We start from the raw sequence: 18,002 nt of genomic DNA, 5'->3' as shown, positions 1-18,002 counted from the left end.
CTTTGTTATAGCTTCTCTGTCCAGATGAGGAGGGGAGTAAGAGAGTAGCTTTGATGGGCACTTGGTGTCCAGAAGGAAGGTAGTAAGAGAGTGACTTTGTTGGGCACCTGGTGTCCAGAAGGAAGGTAGTAAGAGAGTGGCTTTGGTGGACACTTGGTGTCCAAAAGGAAGGCAGTAAGAGAGAGGCTTTGTTGGGCACTTGGTGTCCAGAAGAAAGGTAGTAAGAGAGAGGATTTGGTGGGCACTTGGTGTCCAGAAGGAAGGTAGTAAGAGAGAGGCTTTGGAGGGCACTTGGTGTCCAGAAGGGAGGTAGTAAGAGAGTGGCTTTGATGGGCACTTGGTGTCCAGAAGGAAGGTAGTAAGAGAGAGGCTTTGGTGGGCACTTGGTGTCCATCCAGGGCCAACTCACTACAACTGGAAAGTGAGCTGCCATGTAGAACTAAAGGTTTATTTAACAGGCAGCATAGACTGAAGACTACTTTGAGAGGTTGTGAGCATTAATTTAGACTTTAAAACATTGAATTGTCTTAGGAACCTGTTTCAGAGTCTAACATACAGTAGAAATAAGATAGATGCACACCAACAATAAAGAGGCTGTTAACAATTTCTGTGTTGTTTCTTTTCCCTTTTTCTTTCTTTCCTTTTTCTTCCTTTTTTTGCCCCTTTTTTTTCTTTCTTCATTTAAGGCATCATCAGGACTGCCCTGCCCAACATGAACAGAGAAAACAGGGAGCAGTACCAAGTAGTCATCCAGGCAAAGGACATGGGAGGCCAGATGGGTGGATTATCAGGGACCACCACCGTGAACATCACTTTAACCGACGTCAACGACAATCCGCCTCGCTTCCCCCAGAGTAAGCTGCATTTAATAGTTGCCTGCTAGTGGAAGAGCTGCAAACTCAAGAGTGAAGCAATTACCATCTGGTTTAATTTAGAGCAAATCTAGATTACAGGGCACACATGAACAAAAGGCTTATGTGCTGGTTTAGCCACTGTTATTAAAGCAGAATATTAAATGCAATGCCAAGCATAAATCCAGGCTGGGCAGTGAGTGGCTGGAGAGCAGCCCTGAGGAGAGGGACCTGGGGGTGCTGCTGGAGGAGAAGCTCAACAGGAGCCAGCAGCGTGCACTTGCAGCCCAGAAAGCCAAGCAGAGCCTGGGCTGCAGCAGCAGAAGTGTGGCCAGCAGAGCCAGGGAGGTGATTCTCCCTCTCTGCTCTGCTCTGCTGAGACCCCACCTGGAGTACTGCATCCAGTTCTGGAGCCCCTGGAAAAAGAGGGCTGTGGAGCTGCTGGAGTGTGTCCAGAGCAGGGCCAGGAGGATGCTCAGAGGGCTGCAGCAGCTCTGCTGTGAGCACAGACTGAAAGAGTTGGGGCTGTGCAGGCTGGAGAAGAGGAGGCTCCCAGGTGACCTTCTTGTGGCCTTCCAGGATCTGAAGGGGGCTACAGAAAAGCTGGGGAGGGACTTTTGAGGCTGTGAGGGAGTGGCAGGAGTGGGGGGAATGGAGCAAAGCTGGAGGTGGGGAGATTGAGAGTGGAGGTGAGGAGGAAGTTGTTGAGCATGAGAGTGGTGAGAGGCTGGACTGGGTTGCCCAGGGAGGTGGTTGAGGCCCCATGGCTGGAGGTGTTTAAGGCCAGGCTGGCTGAGGCTGTGTGCAGCCTGCTCTAGGGTAGGGTGTCCCTGGGCATGGGAGGGGGGTTGGAACTGGCTGCTCCTTGTGGTCCTTTCCATCTCTGACTGATTCTATGACTCCATGAAGTGTCAGAGCATTTGTTAGGAGAAAAGTTAATGTGGGCCAAAGAGAAGATCTGCAGCAAGCCTGGAATTCTTTCCAGTGCTGTGTGAAGTGTGTGGGGGGGGAGGTAGGTTGATTCATCAGGGCATTAAAAGAATGATTTTGTTTTCCCTTACCTATTGTTTAAATCCTCCATCCTCTCCCACTGGAAGACAAAACATGTAGTAATTCTGGACAGGCAGAAAGGTTGGGATTGGAGTCTCCTCTTAAAACCATAATCATAAAGAAGGTGGAAGAGAAATTACACAGAGGGAATCAAACAGATTTGTGCTTTTCCAGGCACAGTGCTACAACAAAAAAAAACCCAACAGAGAATTTTCCCAGAGCAAAATAAATGGCATTTAACTTTGTGTTTCTTTCTTTTTACAATTTAATCTTACCTAAAGCTTTTTGTAATCATAGGATCATAGAATGGTTTAGGTTGGAAGGGAGCTCAAAGCTCAGGCAGTTCCAATCCCCTGTCATAGGCAGGGACACCTCCCACTAGAACAGGTTGCTCAAGGCCTCATCCAATCTGGTCCTGAGCACTTCCAGGGTGGTTGTGGAGCACAGAAGCACAGAATGTGATCAGAGATCACATTCTGTGCTTCTGTGCTCCACAACCTCCCTGGTTAACTTCTTCCAGCACCTCACTACCCTCACTGCAAACTTCTGCCTAACATCCACTTTCAGTCTCCCCTCTGACACTTTAAACCCATTCCTCCTCATCCTCTCATTACAAGACCTTCTCAATAGTCCCTTCCCAGCCCTTCTGTAGCCCACTTCAGATCCCGGAAGGCCACTTTAAGGTCTCCTCCAAGCCTTCTCTTCTGCAGGCTGCAGAGCCCCAAACTCTCTCATCCTGTCCTCAGAGCAGAGCTGCTGCAGCCCTCTGAGGATCTTGGTGGCCTCCTCTGGACTGGCTCCAGCACTTCCATATGCTGCTTCTTGTTGAACCTGTTGTTCTTGTAATGCTTCTGAACTTGTGGTACTAGACCTAGCACAGCTTACTATCTTCCAACTAAATTATAGAAGCAGGAGAACCACAGCACCACAGAAATTGTCAGAGTTGGAAGGGACCCAAAGAGATCAGCCAGTTCCAGACCCCCTGCCATAGGCAGGGACACCTCACACTAGAGCAGGCTGCCCACAGCCACATGCAGCCTGACCTTAAAAACTCCCAGGGATGAGGCTTCCACCACCTCCCTGGGCAACCTGTGCCAGTCTCTCACCACCCTCACGCTGATCAGCTTCTTAAAACCTCATCTCAATCTCCCTTCCTCTAGCTTGGATCCATTCCCCCTGCTCCTATCACTACCTGACATCCTAAAAATCCCTTCCCCAGCTTTCTCATAACCCCCTTCAGATGCTGGAAGACCACAAGAAGGTCTCCTGGAAGCCTTCTCCTCTCCAGACTGAACACCCCCAACTCTCAGCCTGTCCTCACAGCAGAGCAGCTCCAGCCCTCTGCTCACCCTTGGGGCCCTTCTCAGGACACCTTCGAGCCCTTTCTTGTGCCAAGGGCTCCAGAAGTGGGCACAGTGCTCCAGGTTGGGTCTCAGCAGAGCACTGCAGAGGGGCAGAATCCCCTCCCTCACCCTGCTGCTGCCCACACTGCTCTGAATGCAGCCCAGGGCACAGTTGGCTCTCTGGGCTAGCAGTGCCCACTGCTGCCTCACGTTGAGCTTCTTCTCCACCAGCCCCCCCAAGTCCTTTCCTTCAAGACTGCTCTCCAGCCCTGCCTATATTGGCTCCTAGAATTGCCCAAACCCAGATGCAGGATCCTTGATTTCCTGTTTGATATGGAAATATTAAGCTTTATAGCATCAAATTTGTTCAAAGTTAAGCATTTTAAACACATTTGAAGCCTTTTGCTCCTGCTAAATGTGTAATATTTGGAAGATAGTTTGAACCTATTTAAGGTCTGAAGGATTTAAAGTATCCCATTAGGTTTTTCTACTTGAATCCAGTAGTCACTGACAATCAGCATCCAGGCTCAAAATAACACAGCCAGGTTCAAGTGAGTCTGGTTTTAATAAGCTCTTTATGGCACAAAATGTAGTCCATAATTGTGTTCAATTTAATACTGTAGTTAATGTAGTTAGCCAAGATATTTATTTCATAAACTGGCTCAAAAGAGAAAAGCAGCCTGGGCTGCAGCCCAAGCAGTGCTGCCAACAGATCCAGAGAGGGGATCATAGAATCATAGAATCGAGCAGGTTGGAAGAGACCTCCAAGATCATCCAGCCCAAGTCAATCAACCAGACCATGGCACTAAGTTCCTCAGCCACGCTTGGCTTCAACACCTCCAGGGACAGCAACTCCACCACCTCCCTGGGCAGCCCATTCCAATGCCAATCACTCTCTCTGACAACAACTTCCTCCTAACATCCAGCCTAGACCTACCCTGCCACAGCTTGAGACTGTGTCCCCTTGTTCTGTTGCTGCTTGCCCGGCAGAAGAGACCAACCCCACCTGGCTACAGCCTCCCTTCAGGGAGTTGTAGACAGCAATGAGCTCTGCCCTGAGCCTCCTCTTCTGCAGGCTGCACACCTCCAGCTCCCTCAGCCTCTCCTCATAGGGTTTGTGCTCCAGACAGGCCCCTCCCCAGCCTTGCTGCCCTTCTCTGGACACCTTCCAGCACCTCAACATCTCTCTTGAATTGAGGAGTTCACAACTGGACACAGCACTCAAGGTGTGACCTGAGCAGTGCTGAGCACAGGGGCAGAATAACCCAGGGGAGGTCTAGGCTGGATGTTAGGTGGAAGTTGTTGGCAGAGAGAGTGATTGGCATTGGAATGGGCTGCCCAGGGAGGTGGTGGAGTCACCGTCCCTGGAGGTGTTGAAGCAAAGCCTGGATGAGGCACTTAGTGCCATGGTCTGGTTGATTGGCTAGGGCTGGGTGCTAGGTTGGGCTGGCTGAGCTTGGAGGTCTCTTCCAACCTGTTTGATTCTGTGACTAATCTATGCTGGCCACACTGTTCCTGTTCCAAGCCAGGATGCCATGGGCTCTCCTGCCAACCTGGGCACACTGCTCCAACAGTCCTGCTCTGGCAGGGGGATTGAACTGTATGATTTGGTAGTCCCTTGCAACCCTTTGTATTCTGTGACCCTAAGTTTACCAGAAGCATTTCCAGACACAAGTGTGCAGATTTTTAATATTCCAACTGATTTCCACTCCCCTTGCTGCACCAAAAAGGTTTTTTATTTCCCTCTCCATCATCCTCTCAGCTTTACTTCTACACAGACAAATCAAACTCCTCTCCCTGAATGAAAGACAGACTAAATTACTCTCCTTGAGGAAGAAGAGAAGGGAGGAGAAGAATAGATCGACAGGAGAGTCTTTGCAAGAACAGTCCCAGTTTGGTGTCATTTCTGTTCTAAAGCTTCAAGCTCTGTACTTAATCAGTCCATTACAAACACAATAAACCAAAATGCCTCACACCAAGGTGGAGATGTCAATAAATGGATAGGTCAGACATAAAATCAGCTTCCAGCTGATAGCTTTCTGCTTATTTCCACCCTCTCTTTCCCCTACCTTATTGTCTATTCAAGAGATGAGCTCACAGTATCACAGTATCACCAAGGTTGGAAGAGACCTCACAGATCATCAAGTCCAACCCTTTACCACAGAGCTCAAGGCCAGACCATGGCACCAAGTGCCACGTCCAGTCCTGCCTTGAACAGCTCCAGGGACGGCGACTCCACCACCTCCCCGGGCAGCCCATTCCAGTGTCCAATGACTCTCTCAGGGAAGAACTTTCTCCTCACCTCCAGCCTAAATCTCCCCTGGCACAGCCTGAGGCTGTGTCCTCTTGTTCTGGTGCTGGCCACCTGAGAGAAGACAGCAACCTCCTCCTGGCCACAACCTCCCCTCAGGTAGTTGTAGACAGCAATGAGGTCTGCCCTGAGCCTCCTCTTCTCCAGGCTAACCAATCCCAGCTCCCTCAGCCTCTCCTCGTAGGGCTGTGCTCAAGGCCTCTCCCCAGCCTCGTCGCCCTTCTCTGGACATGCTCAAGCATCTCAATGTCCCTCCTAAACTGGGGGGCCCAGAACTGAACACAGTACTCAAGGTGTGGTCTAACCAGTGCAGAGTACAGGGGCAGAATGACCTCCCTGCTCCTGCTGGCCACACCATTCCTGATGCAGGCCAGGATGCCACTGGCTCTCTTGGCCACCTGGGCACACTGCTGGCTCATGTTCAGGTGGGTATCAATCAGCACCCCCAGATCCCTCTCTGTCTGGCTGCTCTCCAGCCACTCCGACCCCAGCCTGTATCTCTGCATGGGGTTGCTGTGGCCAAAGTGCAGCACCCTGCACTTGGAGCTATTGAACACCATCCCCTTGGACTCTGCCCATCTGTGCAGGCGGTCAAGGTCCTGCTGCAGAGCCCTTCTGCCCTCCAACCCAGCCACATCTGCCCCCAGCTTGGTGTCATCTGCAAACTTGCTGATGACTGACTTGAGCTTCTCCCACTTCACAACCTAAATGAATGGAAGTCAAAGCAGCATCCACAAGGCGTAGCTCGGGGATGTGGTTTTAAACACTCCACCTCCAAATAAAAACCCACCTAAATTAATTATGTAAGCCTATTAATTATAAAGCTAAATTCTATACATAAAATGAATGATAGGAATGTTAATATGGGGGGAGGGGAAGCAGTTTTTCAGCCCTGGATAAATACTCCATGGGAGCAGAGGTTAGTTTTAATTCTTCTGTTATTTTTAACCATTAGGAGATTAGAGGGAGATTATTATGAGCTGCCAGAGCAAGGCAGAGGGATTTCATATTAGAGAAAGGGACTGGAAATGGCCTTGATAAGTCACTTTTGAGCCAAACAGCAGAAAGGAAACTGAGCAAAAAGCAAATGAATTCACATAAACAGAATGCAATGTGTGCCCAGGCCAGAAAGGATTCACCCTGCTGTTGTCTGGCACCTGCCTGGCAAAAGCTGCCTATGAAAAACAATTCTATGGAGAGATCACAATTCAACACTTTGCATTCAATATTCCACTGCAGGCTGCCTCTGAACATGAGGGGAGTTGTCTGCTTGTCCTTTTTGCTGTTGTTCTTTGTGCCTATTTAGTTATTTATCTCTCATAGAATGGCTTAGGTTGGAAGGGACCAGGTCCTATTTACCTACCTACCTACCTACTTGGCTACCTGCCTACCTATTTATCTATCTACTTATTTATCTACTTATCTATCTATTTATTTACTTATCTATCTAACTACTTACTTACCTAGGTATTTATTTATCTACTGATTTAGCTATCCATATCTTTATTTATTTACTTATGTATCTATTTATTTATCTACTTATTTATCTAGATATTTATTTATCTGCTGATTTATCTATCCATATCTTTATTTATTTACTTATCTATCTAACTATTTATTTATCTACTTATTTATCTAGCTATTTAATTATCTACTGATTTATCTATCCACATCTTTATTTATTTATCTATCTATCTACTTATTTATCTAGCTATTTAATTATCTACTGATTTATCTTTCCATATCTTTATTTATTTACTTATCTATCTATTTATCTACTTATTTATCTAGCTATTTAACTATCTACTGATTTATCTTTCCATATCTTTATTTATTTACTTATCTATCTATCTGTCTGTCTATCTATCTATCTATCTATCTATCTATCTATTTATTTATCTATCTAGCTATTTATCTAGTTATTTATCTAGTGATTTATCTATCCTTATCTTTGTCTACTTATTTATCTATTTATTTATCTATTTATTTACTTATCTGTCTCTACTTATCTTGCTATTCATTTATCTACTGATTTATCTATCCATATCTTTATTATCTACTGATCTATCTGCTTATTTATCTATTTATTTATCTATCTATCTATCTATTTATCTACTTATATATCTTGCTATTTACTTATCTACTGATTTATCTATCCATATCTTTATTATCTACTGATTTATCTAATTTATCTATTTATTTACTTATCTATCTATCTATTTATCTACTTATATATCTAGCTATTTATTTATCTACTTATTTATCAAGCTACTCATTTATCTACTGATTTATCTATCCAAATCTTTATCCATATCTTTATTTATCTATTGATCTATCTATCCACTTATTTATCTATGTATTTATTTACTTAGTTATCTATTTAACTAATTATTTATCTACTTATTTATCTAGCTAATTATTTAGCTATTTAACTACTTATTTATCTACTGATTTATCTATCCAAATCTTGATCCATATCTATCCATATCTTTATTCATCTGTTGATCTATCTATCTATCTATCCATCTCTCTACTTATTGATCTATTTATTTATTCACTTATCTATACATTTAACTATTTATTTATCTACTTATTTACCTAGCTAATTATTTAGCTATTTATTTAACTACTTATCTAGCTATTTATTTATCTACTGATTTGTCTATCCAAATCTTTATCCATATCTACCCAAATCTTTATTTATCTATGGATCTATCTACTTATTTATCTATTTATTTACTTATCTATCTATCTATTTAGCTATTTATTTATCTACTTATTCATCCACCTAACTATTTAGCTATTTGTTTAACTACTTATTTACCTAGCTCTTTATTTATCTACTGATTTATCTATCCAAATCTTTATCCACATCTATCCATATCTTTATTTATCTATGGATCTATCCATCTATCTATCTACTTATTTATCTATTTACTTCTCTATTTAGCTATTTATTTATCTAGCCATTTATTTAGCTATTTATTTAACTACTTATTAATCCACCTAATTATTTAGCTATTTGTTTAACTACTTATTTACCTAGCTCTTTCTTTATCTACTGATTTATCTATCCAAATCTTTATCCACATCTATCCATATCTTTATTTATCTATGGATCTATCCATCTATCTATCTACTTATTTATCTATTTACTTCTCTATTTAGCTATTTATTTATCTAGCCATTTATTTAGCTATTTATTTAACTACTTATTTATCTAGCTATTTCTTTATCTACTGATTTATCTATCCATATCTTTACTTATCTATTGATCTACCCACTTATTTATTTATGTACTTATTTATCTATCTAACTATTTATCTACTTAATTATCTAGCTATTTATTTACTTATTTAGCTATTTATCTACTTATTTATCCTGCTATTTATTTAACTGCTGTTTTATCTAGCTATTTATTTATCTGCTGATTGTCTATCTAGTTATCTATTCAGTTATCTATTTCTTTATCTACTCATTTATCTATCCATATCTTTACTTGTCTAGGATCTATCCACTTATTTATCTATTTATCTACTTATCTATCTAACTATTATTAATTATCTAGATATTATTTACTTATCTATCTATTTAGCTATTTATGATCTTTGAGGTCTCTTCCAACCTGGATGATTCTATGATTATTTATCTAGCTATTTATTTATCTGCTGATCTATCTATCTATTTAGTTATCTATTTACTTATCTATTTCTTTATCTACTTATTTATCTAGCTATGTATTTATTTGCTTATTTATCAGTTCCTTCAGGTCCTTCTTGAGCTAAGAGACCCAGAACTGGACACAATATTCCAGATGTGGCCTCAGCAGGGCAAAGTAAAGAGAGAGGAGAACCTCTCTCAACTTAATAGCCTCTTTCTACTTCTTCACTGTAAAGAGGAATATGTAAGCTGCCCTGTTGGGTAACCTGAGCAACATTTCATTTTGAGTTCATTCACCTTTACCACTCCCACTTTGGTGATAAAGCTCCGAGCCAAGCTGGCAGCTCATGGTTTGCACAGATTCACTCTGTGCTGGATCAAGAACTGGCTGGATGGCAGAGCCCAGAGAGTGGTGGTGAATGGTGCCACATCCAGCTGGCAGCTGGCACTGGTGATGTGCCCCAAGGATCAGTGCTGGGCCCACTCCTGTTCCAACCTTGGTGATACTGTGATACTGTAATAGCTTTATTGATTATCTGGATGAGGTGACTGAGTCCAGCAGCAGTAAGTTTGCAGATGACACCAAGCTAGGAGCTGGTGTGGAGCTGTTGGATGGTAGGAGAGCCCTGCAGAGGGACCTGGCCAGGCTGGATGGGTGGGCAGAGGCCAATGGGATGAGACTGAACAAGGCCAAGTGCAGGGTTCTGCACTTTGGTCACGAGAACCCCAAGCAGTGCTACAGGCTGGGGACTGAGTGGCTGAGAGCAGTCAGGAGGAAAGGGACCTGGGGGTACTGATAGAGAGTAAGCTGAAGATGAGGCAGCAGTGTGCCCAGGTGGGCAGCAGAGCCAATGGCATCCTGGGCTGGCTCAGGAGCAGTGTGGGCAGCAGGACAAGGGAGGTTCTTCTGCCCCTGTACTCAGCACTGCTCAGGCCACCCCTTGAGTGCTGTGTCCAGATCTGGGCCCCTCCATTCAAGAGAGATGTTGAGGTGCTGGAAGGTGTCCAGAGAAGGGCAAAAAAGCTGGTGAGGGGCCTGAAATACAAACCCTACGAGGAGAGGCTGAGGGAGCTGGGGGTGTGCAGCCTGCAGAAAAGGAGGCTCAGGGATGACCTCATTGCTGTCTACAACTACCTGAAAGGAGGCTGTAGCCTGGTGGGGGTTGACCTCTTCTGCCAGGCAAGCAGCAACAGAACAAGGGGACACAGTCTCAAGTTGTGCCAGGGGAGTCTAGGCTGGATGTTAGGAGGAAGTTCCTGCCAGAGAGAGTGATTGGCATTGGAATGGGCTGCCCAGGGAGGTGGTGGAGTCACCATCCCTGGAGGTCTTCAAGAGAAGACTGGCTGAGGCACTTAGTGCCATGGTCTGGTTGACTGAATAGGGTTGGGTGCTAGGTTGGCCTGGATGATCTTGGAGGTCTCTTCCAACCTGCTTGATTCTATGATTCTACGATTCTAAATTTGACTGAAGTGGTTTGGTTTTTTTTCCCAACTCCCTTCATTTATTTACCTTAGGAAGTCTTTAAGTGAAGCAGCAAACCTTGGAGCAACTTAACTAAAGCCTGAGAAGCAAATGTTTTCCAGTACAGCTTTGATGACTTAACTTTCATCTTTGGAGTGACAGCTGTATTCTGAATTTAAGATCAGCTCTTTTCCTGAGCATCCTTTCCCAGTGCCTTCTGCATCTCACATGTTGTGGCTTGGCTTTTTTTTTTCCCTCCTGCCATATGTTCCTGACAGATGGGATCAAAGATCTCAACCTTTATTTACAGTTTTCACAGTGAGGCTGAGACACAAAGTACTAAAATACATGGCAAGATATTTCTTTCACTGTAGTGCAGCGTGGCTGAGTGATGACAATTTTATTCCTATGCTTTTGTACCAGCTGTATGGCACAGGAAAGGGGGGAAAAAAAGGACTGCAATTGAGCTAGGGACAGTGGAAATTAAAAGCAGAATTGCAGTGCTCATAGGCCAGGCTGAAGTATGGAAGCCAAAATGCCAGCCTGCTGCTAAGAGCTGGCCAGCAAACTCAGGGGGTTCTGCTCCTTGTGTTGTTTCCATGAGAAAATAGATGGGGAGCAACACAAAGGAGAGGGAGCTGAGAGTCCTAATGGAGAGAAGGATGATCATGAGCCAGCAATGTGCCCTTGTGGGCCAAAAAGGCATCCTGGGCTGGATTGGAAGGGCTGTGATTAGTAGAATCATAGACTCAAGAAGGTTGGAAGAGACCCCCAAGCTCATTCCAGTGAGAGGCTGGAATGGGTTGCTCAGGGAGGTGGTTGAGGCCCCATGCCCTGGAGAAGAGGAGGCTCAGGGCAGACCTTATTGCTGTCTACAACTACCTGAGGGGAGGTTGTGGCCAGGAGGAGGTTGCTCTCTTCTCTCAGGTGGCCAGCACCTGAACAAGAGGACACAGCCTCAGGCTGCACCAAGGGAAATTTAGGCTGGAGGTGAGGAGAAAGTTCTTCCCTGAGAGAGTCATTGGACACTGGAATGGGCTGCCCGGGGAGGTGGTGGAGTCGCCGTCCCTGGAGCTGTTCAAGGCAGGACTGGACGTGGCACTTGGTGCCATGGTCTGGCCTTGAGCTCTGTGGTAAAGGGTTGGACTTGATGATCTATGAGGTCTCTTCCAACCTTGGTGATACTGTGATACTGTGATACTGTGTTTAAAGCCAGGCTGGCTGAGGCTGTGTGCAGCCTGCTCTAGGGTAAGGTGTCCCAGGGCATAGCAGGAGGATTGGAACTGGCTGCTCCTTGTGGTCCCTTCCAACTCTGACTGATTCCATGATTCTATGATTTTGCTAGGGCTGGGTGCTAGGTTGGACTGGATGAGCTTGGAGGTCTCTTCCAACCTGGTTAACTCTATGTCAACATCTATTGTGTGTCAGGGTGGTACTTGGATGGCTGTGGGACTCCTGAGTGACTCTTTCTGTCTCTGACAGGTACCATCCACCTCCGAGTGCCGGAGTCCTCCCCAGTTGGGACAGCGATCGGCAGCGTCAAAGCCACAGACGCAGACGCTGGGGAGAACGCAGAGGTGGAGTACAGGATCGTGGATGGAGATGGGACAGATATGTTTGACATCATGACCCAGAAGGACACCCAGGAGGGCATCATCACTGTGAGGAAGGTACAGAGCAGCAGCGTCGGCTAAGTGATGTTTGGTGTCACTGCTGTGTTCCTTGCAAACCAAACCCAGACTGCTCGCGGCATCTGATGGCACATTCCAATGGCTTCATGTCTCCTGTCTGGGGGGCATCAACATGAGTGGGCCCATCAGGACTAGGAAGGTTCTCCTCGGCCTCTACTCTGCCCTGGTTGATCTCTTCTGCCCTTCTGAGCCTCCTCTCCTCCAGGCTGCACACCTCCAGCTGCCTCAGCCTCTCCTCAGCAGCCTGCCCCTCCAGCCCCTTCCCCAGCCTCATTGCTCTCCTCTGGCCCTACTGTAGCCCCTCAAGATCTCTCTTGCAGTGAGGGCCCAGAGGTGCACACAGTGCTCCAGGTGAGACCACCCCAGTGCCAGTGCAGGGCAGGATGCCAGCCCTGGTGCTGCTGGCCACAGTGCTCCTGTGGCCAGCAGCTGGACACACTGCTGGCTCATGTTCACCACCTGTCAGCCAGCACTGCCAGATCTCTCTCTCTGTTCTTCCATGTTCCTAGCCAGCACTGGAGTTTATCTGGGCAGGAATGAAAATGCATAGTTTAGGGCTGGATATTTTCTTTCCTTTTCCTAGAAGTCTCTGCAGGCTTCTCTTGAGATTTTCCTTTCTTGCTTGCTGCAGACTTATTTCTTTTCCCATAGACTGCTCTTGCATCAAATCAATAAAGCCTGGGAATAGCAACCTAATAACTGTCTGAAGCATAAAAAATTCATGAGTTACAACACAGCAGCTCCCAAAATGTCACCAATAAATACTAATGAACAAGATCTCCTCCTGTTGGCATTAACAAGCTGACATCTTTTCCAGTGTTCAAAGTGCTTTCACGTATGGACAAATAAGTAGTTTATTAGGCTGCCACAGAGAACAGCAGTAACCATGGAACCATAGAAACAGAGAATCAAGTCATGGAGTCATAGAATCAACCAGGTTGGAAGAGACCTCCAAGATCATCCAGTCCAACCTAGCACCCAGCCCTGGCCAATCAACCAGACCATGGCACTAAGTGCCTCAGCCAGGCTTTGCTTCAACACTTCCAGGGACAGCAACTCCACCACCTCCCTGGGCAGCCCATTCCAATGCCAATCACTCTCTCTGACAACAACTTCCTAACAACATCCAGCCTAGACCTCCACCAGAAAACTTGAGACTCTGTCCCCTTCTTCTGTTGCTGCTTGTCTGGCAGAAGAGACCAACCCAGGTGATCTTCTTGTGGCCTTCCAGGATCTGAAGGGGGCTACAAAAAAGCTGGGGAGGGACTTTTTAGGCTCTCAGGGAGTGCCAGGACTGGGGGGAATGGAGCAAAGCTGGAGGTGGGGAGATTGAGAGTGGAGGTGAGGAGGAAGTTGTTGAGCATGAGAGTGGTGAGAGGCTGGAATGGGTTGCCCAGGGAGGTGGTTGAGGCCTCATGGCTGGAGGTGTTTGAGGCCAGGCTGGCTGAGGCTGTGTGCAGCCTGCTCTAGGGTAGGGTGTCCCTGAGCATGGCAGGGGGTTGGAACTGGCTGCTCCTTGTGGTCCCTTCCAACCCTGACTGATTTTGTGATTCTGCTAAGGCCAGCTACAATCTCTTTGACACTAAGGATGCTCAGGGCTGTTTGGAGTATCCAAGGGTGCACAGAATTCCCTAAGAAATAAATATTGAAGTCTGACTGAAGTGACAGAAGGGTCAATGTTTCAAGTCTGTGTTCAGAGTGTCTGAGATGCTTTTGGTGGTCATTTCAAATCCATCTTCTCCTGAAACAGCTGCAAAAAAAAATACAAACCAATTGACTGAACAATTGGGAACTGTGCACTGAGAATGGTTTTTGGTGGTGATGCTGTGGGAGTTCAAATGAGAAGGTAAGAAGAGATTCCAACTCAACTACTGGGTCCAGCAGCCTAAAAAAAGCCATACAACTCTTGGATCAAGCTGAGAGAAGGCTATAAAGATGATGCCAGGGCTGGAGGAGCTCTTCTGTGAGCACAGGCTGAGGGAGGTGAGATTGTATAGCCTGGAGAGGAAAAGACTCCAGGGGGACCTCAGAGCTGCCTGTCAATGCTTGGAGGGATCCTGCAAGAAGGCTGCAGAGGAAAGTGTGCAAATGGGGTCTGAGCCAGGCCAAGGGAGAATGGTTTGGAGCTGAGGAAGAGCAGGGTTAGAATGGAGCTAAGGAAGAAGTTGTGCAGTGTGAGGGTGGTGAGAGCCTGGCACAAGCTGCCCAGGGAGGCTGTGGCTGCCTCCAGCCTGGGGATATTCAAGGCCAGGCTGGATGAAGCCTTGAGCAACCAAGTCTAGCTGAAAGGTGACCCTGCTCACGGCAGGCAAGTTGGAGCAGATGATCTCTGGGGTCTCTCCCAATCTAAGCCATTCTATGAAGATAAATGTATTTTCCAGACAAGCAGTGGCCATTCCATAGGGAAAACAAACCCTGTGCTGAGGGAAAAAAAAGTAGAGTCATAGAATGGTTTTATTTGGAAAGGACCTCAAAGCTCAGTCAGTTCCAACCCCCCCCTGCCATAGGCAGGGACACCTCCCGCTAGAACAGGTAGCTCCAAGCTTCATTCAGCCTGGTCCTGAACACCTCCAGGGAGGTTGTGGAGCACAGAAGCACAGAATGTGCTTCTGTGCTCCACAACCTCCCTGGGCAACCTGTGCCAGTGTCTCACCATCCTCACTGCAAACAACTTCTGCCTAACATCCACCTTCAGTCTGTCCTCTGCCAATTTAAACCCATTCCTCCTCATAATCTCATTACAAGACCTTCTCAATGGTCACCCCCAAGCCCTCCTGTAAACCTCTTCAGATCTTGGAAGGCCACTCCAAGGTCTCCTCCAAGCCTTCTCTTCTCCAGGCTGCAGAGCCCCAACTCTCTCAGCCTGTCTTCTGCTGCAGCCCTCTGAGCATCTTGGTGGCATCCTCTGAGCTTGCTCCAACATTTCTATGTCCTTCTTGTGTTGGGGGCTCCAAAACTGCACACAGTACTCCAGGTGGAGTCTGAGGAGAGCAAAGGTGGGGGGAATCCTCCTCCTTTGCCCTGCTGGCAACATTTCTCTTGCTGCAGCCCAGCAATCTACTGTCACTTAATAACTTGGTCATCATCTTCATGTTTAGCCACTAGACTATGAGACAAGAAGACTTTACACCTTGAAAGTGGAAGCTGAGAACACCCACGTGGACCCACGCTTCTATTACCTTGGGCCTTTCAAAGACACAACCATTGTGAAGATCTCTGTGGAAGATGTAGATGAACCACCAGTCTTCAGCAGGTCCTCTTATCTCTTTGAGGTGCATGAGGATATCGAGTTGGGGACCATCATAGGGACAGTAATGGCACGGGACCCTGACTCAGCCTCGAGTCCAATCAGGTAAAGAGTCTCTCCCTGTGAACACATCACTTGCTCAAGTAATGAGGAGGTTGGCAATGGAGATGAATTTTCATGCTGCCTTCTGCACAGGGAGAGGGTGCTGATGCTTTTTTTTCCCCTGTCATTTATTAGTGCCCTAGAGTTAGAACTGAGAATGATGCAGTCCATAAGAGCGCAGACGCCTCGCAGCATCACAGCACCACAGCACCACAGAATCACAGCATCACAGCACCACAGAATCACAGCATCACAGCAGCTTAGAATCACAGAAGCACAGCACCACAGAATCACAGCATCACAGCACCACAGAATCACAGCATCACAGCGTCATAGAATCTCAGAAACACAGCACCACAGAATCACAGCATCATAGAATCTCAGAAACACAGCACCACAGAATACAGCATCACAGCATCACAGCGTCATAGAATCACATCACCATAACCTCACAGCACCTTAGAATCACAGCATCACAGCACCACAGAATCACAGCATTACAGAATCACAGCACCATAACATTACAGCATCACAGAAACACAGCATCACAGCACCACAGAATCACAGCACCATAACATCACAGCATCACAGAATCACTGCATCACAGCACCATAACATTACAGCATCACAGAAACACAGCATCACAGCACCTTAGAATCACAGAAGCACAGCACCACAGAATCACAGCATCACAGAATCACAGCACCATAACATCACAGCATCACAGAATCACAGCATCACAGCACCATAACATTACAGCATCACAGAAACACAGCATCACAGCACCTTAGAATCACAGAAGCACAGCACCACAGAATCACAGAAGCACAGCACCTTAGAATCACAGAATCACAGCACCACAGAAGCACAGCACCACAGCATCACAGAAGCACAGCATCACAGCACCATAGCATCACAGCACCACAGCATCAGAGAATCACAGCATCATAAAATCTCAGAAACAATGGATGAAAGCTGCAGCACAGGAGGTTCCACCTCAACACAAGGGGGAACTTCTTGACTGTAAGGGTCCCAGAGCACTGACACAGGCTGCCCAGAGAGGTTGTGGAGTCTCCTTCTCTGGAGTATTGTGGGGCCTGTTTAGATGCATTCCTGTGTGATCTGTGCTAGATTGTGTGCTCCTGCTCTGGCAGGGAGGTTGGACCCGATGATCTCTTTGGGTCCCTTCCAACCCCTAACATCCTGTGAGCCTGTGAGCCTGTGATAAATTAGCTGCCAGCCTCAGTCTGAAGGAACAATACATCAAAGACAATTTTCCTTTCTGGATCAAATTAATTCTTTCATTAGTGTTGTTTGTTTTGTTTGTAGTGATTCCCACGTGTGGCTACAACAGCTCAGATCATCCAAATTTACACTCTTCTGCTACATCTATGAACTTCTTACAGCTTTCATTCCTCTTTCTCTGAAGCTAACCTGGAGAATTTTATAAATCATAGAAACATAGAATCAAGCAGGTTGGAAGAGACCTCCAAGCTCAGCCAGTCCAACCTAGCACCCAGTCCCATCTAATCAACCAGACTAAGTGCCCCAGCCAGGCTTTGCTTCAACACCTCCAGGGATGGTGACTCCACCACCTCCCTGGGCAGCCCATTCCAATGCCAACCACTCTCTCTGCCAGCAACTTCCTCCTAACATCCAGGATCTCAATGTGCCTTCTCAAAACCAACCTTTGAAATGCAAGATTTGGAACCCAAAAGTTCTGTTGGCTCCATTCTTGGAGGTGTTCAAGAGGAGGCTGCATGAGGCTCTCAGGGAGTGATAGGACTGGGAGGAATGGAGCAAAGCCGGAGGTGAGGAGATTCAGAGTGGAGGTGAGAAGGAAGATGTTGAGCATGAGAGTGGTGAGAGGCTGGAATGGGTTGCCCAGGGAGGTGGTTGAGGCCTCATCTCTGGAGGTGTTTGAGGCTGTGGCCAGCCTGCTCTAGGGTAGGGTGTCCCTGCCCATGGTAGGGGGGTTGGAACTAGATGCTCCTTGTGGTCTCTTCCAACCCTGACTGGTTCTCTGATTCTATGTTTCTGTGATTCTGTGATGCTCGAGGTCCCTCCCAGCCCTGCCAATTCTGTCAGTCTGTGATTGTGGCAAAGTTTTTCACTCTTTCTCCCTTCCTTTCTCACCTTCAGGTTTTCTCTGGATCGTCACACTGACCTTGACAGGATATTTAATATCCACTCTGGCAATGGATCCATCTACACCTCAAAGCCACTAGACCGCGAGATCTCACAGTGGCACAACCTTAGTGTCATAGCAGCTGAGATCAGTAAGC

At 46.5% G+C, this 18,002-nt stretch overlaps 1 protein-coding gene across 4 annotated transcripts in view; it reads left to right on the top strand.

The window, feature by feature from the left end:
- Nucleotides 1-18,002, top strand: part of CDH10 (cadherin 10) — a 105,651-nt gene that overhangs the window by 73,414 nt on the left and 14,235 nt on the right. For 3 of the 4 annotated variants that reach the window (XR_010306153.1, XM_064160816.1, XM_064160814.1), the window contains exons 5-8: nucleotides 687-854; nucleotides 12,160-12,347; nucleotides 15,467-15,720; nucleotides 17,860-17,996. Coding sequence is in view for 3 of the 4 variants with exons in the window: in XM_064160816.1 (XP_064016886.1) it covers nucleotides 687-854; nucleotides 12,160-12,347; nucleotides 15,467-15,720; nucleotides 17,860-17,996 (747 nt within the window). In the remaining variant the exon portion in view is untranslated. Of the gene's footprint in view, nucleotides 1-686; nucleotides 855-12,159; nucleotides 12,348-15,466; nucleotides 15,725-17,859; nucleotides 17,997-18,002 lie in introns of those variants that run through there. The other variant, XM_064160817.1, reaches the window with a different exon arrangement.

This window comes from Pogoniulus pusillus, chromosome 21 (assembly GCF_015220805.1).
Source record: "Pogoniulus pusillus isolate bPogPus1 chromosome 21, bPogPus1.pri, whole genome shotgun sequence".
Classification (NCBI taxonomy): Eukaryota; Metazoa; Chordata; class Aves; order Piciformes; family Lybiidae; genus Pogoniulus; species Pogoniulus pusillus.
The sequence above is the reverse complement of the archived record's forward strand: the minus strand, read 5'-3'. Positions and strand labels throughout refer to the sequence as shown.